Below are 2,472 nucleotides of genomic sequence, written 5' to 3' on the forward strand. Positions count from 1 at the left end.
ATATGCATTGTATTTATCAGAAGACTGAGGATTTTTTCAGATATGAGTTCATTTGTTCTCATATGCTGGATATGGTCACACTTCCCTAGCAGGTTACTGGTCATCTATGCATCTTGTGCTGGTTTTTGGCTCTTATAGAAATGGAGAGCAGCTTTATAGTTTAAGACTTTATGTGCATTTATAGAAATTTGGACATATAAAGCTGGCTTCTGAGAAAGCTCTAAATAATCTTTCCAGGCTACTCAGCATGTCAGTAAACCTTCACTCTGCCAAAAAGTGTTTTTATTCCCTGAACCCCTGTGATGCAACTACACTGAACTATCAGTAGCTTTCTGGTTTGCAGGCTGTAGGCTTAAATTACTTAGCTGAAAATTAATGTAAATTAAACTCTTCCAGTCTACATGGCAAGACCCAGAATGGGTGCAGTCCACCGCCTTTCTGCCAAAAGACCAAGATAAGTGTACTTCTGCCTCTCACTTACTTTTGGGTGGAGAGGAAGAGGATGGTCCTGTAGGAGAGGGAGCAGGAGAGTCTGTTCTACTTGTAAAAGCTGCGAAGTCGCTTCTATTAGTCGGGACATCTTGCTGCGTAGAGCCATCTCTCGAAGTGTCTCACGCCTCACCAGCCCTGGCTGGGCCAGCTTCTCTGGCCTGGGTTCACCTGGGCTCCGAGGAGGTAGGCCACCAATCTCCTGTCCTTCCTTAGGGCTTTTCCCTGGGGCCTTTCTTTCTTCCTCCAGTTCCTGAACCCCACCAGGCTCGGACACTTCCACCTCCTCTCCCAGGCTGTGCCAAGCTGGGCCAGACTTGCTGGCACTGAAGGTTTGGGTGTGGGAAGTCTGGGGGGGGCTGCAGGGAAGATGGGGTGCTGCAGTAGCCTGGAGGGTGTGGAGAGCCCCTGCCTGGTGCCCAATGGACACAAGCAGAGCAGCTCGACCAGCCATCAGCCTTCCCACCTCCCTTTCCACTCCAGATCTGGGTGCGGCTTTTTAAACCCGGTTTGGCCCCTTCCCTCCCTCTTCCTTCTTATCTCTGTCCACGCAGTGTGTGGCCACCTGCCCCACCCACCTATCCAGCCTTCCCAGCCTGGCTTCAGCAGGTTGAAACCTGCAGGTCCCCAGGAGGGATGCGCTGGTTGGTGCAGAGCTCAGGGCCACCGAGCTTTTGCATGAAGAGGTGTAAAACCTGTGGTCCCTGATGGGAGCGGGCTTGCCAAGGCTGGCCTGTTCCAGGGGGTGGGGTGCATGTGGAGTCAGCCCTCCAGAGGCTGTTATAAAGCTTGGTGCTGAAGGATTATACAACATATTTCGATGTGTAATTCAAAAGGAGAACAAGGGCCAGGAGTGAAACCTTTCATTCCAAACTCCTCCCAGTTTCAGGGATGTTTGGTGTGGAGCTAGTTGATGCTCCTGCATCCTGTGCCAGCTGCCTCCCAGTGACACCCACACCAAGAGGCAGAGACCTCTGGAAAAATGCCCAGCAGTGTCCGGCCGTCAGGGTTTCCACAAAGAATCTACAGCTGCTAAGTCTAAACTTCTCAATCTACCCTGTTTTATTACTATTATTCACAACCCCAAAATGCATCAAATGCAACCAAACCGGTCAAGCTGACAGTACTGCATTTGGAGCACGGAAAAAGAAAAAAAAAAATCTCAAGTAGGAAAACAGTGGGTTGGAAACGGGAAGGCTGAATGAGCCCCACCTGAAATAACTCCAAAAAAAGGCATTTCTGGCTTTGGCAAGTCAGCCAGAAGGATCCTATATGTTTTTGTATATGGTTCCCAAAGGATTTAAAACTGTAAGATTTGATGCTAAACCTATTTCTGTGCTGTGAAACCAGGGACAGCTGTAAAAATATTTGCTGTTTTTAATTAAACCTAACATTGCTACTTCCTTCATTTAAGTTAGGTCAAAGGACTGGCAATTTTATGCTTTGATAGATGAAGAAAAACAGTTGTGGGTGTTGTGTTTTAGAAATATGTTATAAAATAAGAAGTCTGAGGGAAAAGGCCTCAGAGGCTATAATAGCTCTACCGTTGTGCTTTCTTCTCAGAGATGTTTTCCTTGTCAAATATTTTGCCTTATCCATATAGCAACTGTTTCTACTGTAATTCTGCTCATTATTTTTCCTTGAAAGACTTTTATCTAAACTTTCCATTTGCTCCTTAGTTAAACTTTAGGTAGCATTCTCTCAGCTTTGTGTTCTTTATAAATGTAGATAAATCTGCTTTGTTAGGGGGAAATGAGGAGGGACATATTGAGTCACACTCTCTTTGGACCCCCCTACATCACCTTGGCAGAACATCTCACAGCAGTTCCCTCTGGAAAAGTGCTGCTCTTTATCCTGCTCCTCAGAGCAGGTCTTACTGTCACCATCTCTTCCAAGAACAGGTGTATCAATCCCATGTCAGGGCTAGAGATAACCTATCAGTTTGGACACCCATTTTTTGGCCACACGGCAAAGACCAAAGAG

At 46.7% G+C, this 2,472-nt stretch overlaps 1 protein-coding gene across 1 annotated transcript; it reads right to left on the reverse strand.

Moving 5' to 3' along the window:
• Positions 1-397: 397 nt before the first annotated feature.
• On the reverse strand, positions 398-943 carry DLEU7 (deleted in lymphocytic leukemia 7). Its single transcript, XM_074901306.1, has one exon. The coding sequence runs from the start codon at positions 941-943 to the stop codon at positions 398-400; it is 546 nt and encodes a 181-aa protein (XP_074757407.1).
• Positions 944-2,472: the final 1,529 nt, after the last annotated feature.

Source organism: Athene noctua, chromosome 1, assembly GCF_965140245.1.
Source record: "Athene noctua chromosome 1, bAthNoc1.hap1.1, whole genome shotgun sequence".
NCBI classification, from domain to species: Eukaryota; Metazoa; Chordata; class Aves; order Strigiformes; family Strigidae; genus Athene; species Athene noctua.

What these genes read in the sequence shown, in the direction of transcription:
- DLEU7 (XM_074901306.1), bottom strand. Translation starts at nt 943, where the DNA reads ATGGCTGGTCGAGCTGCTCTGCTTGTGTCCATTGGGCACCAGGCAGGG.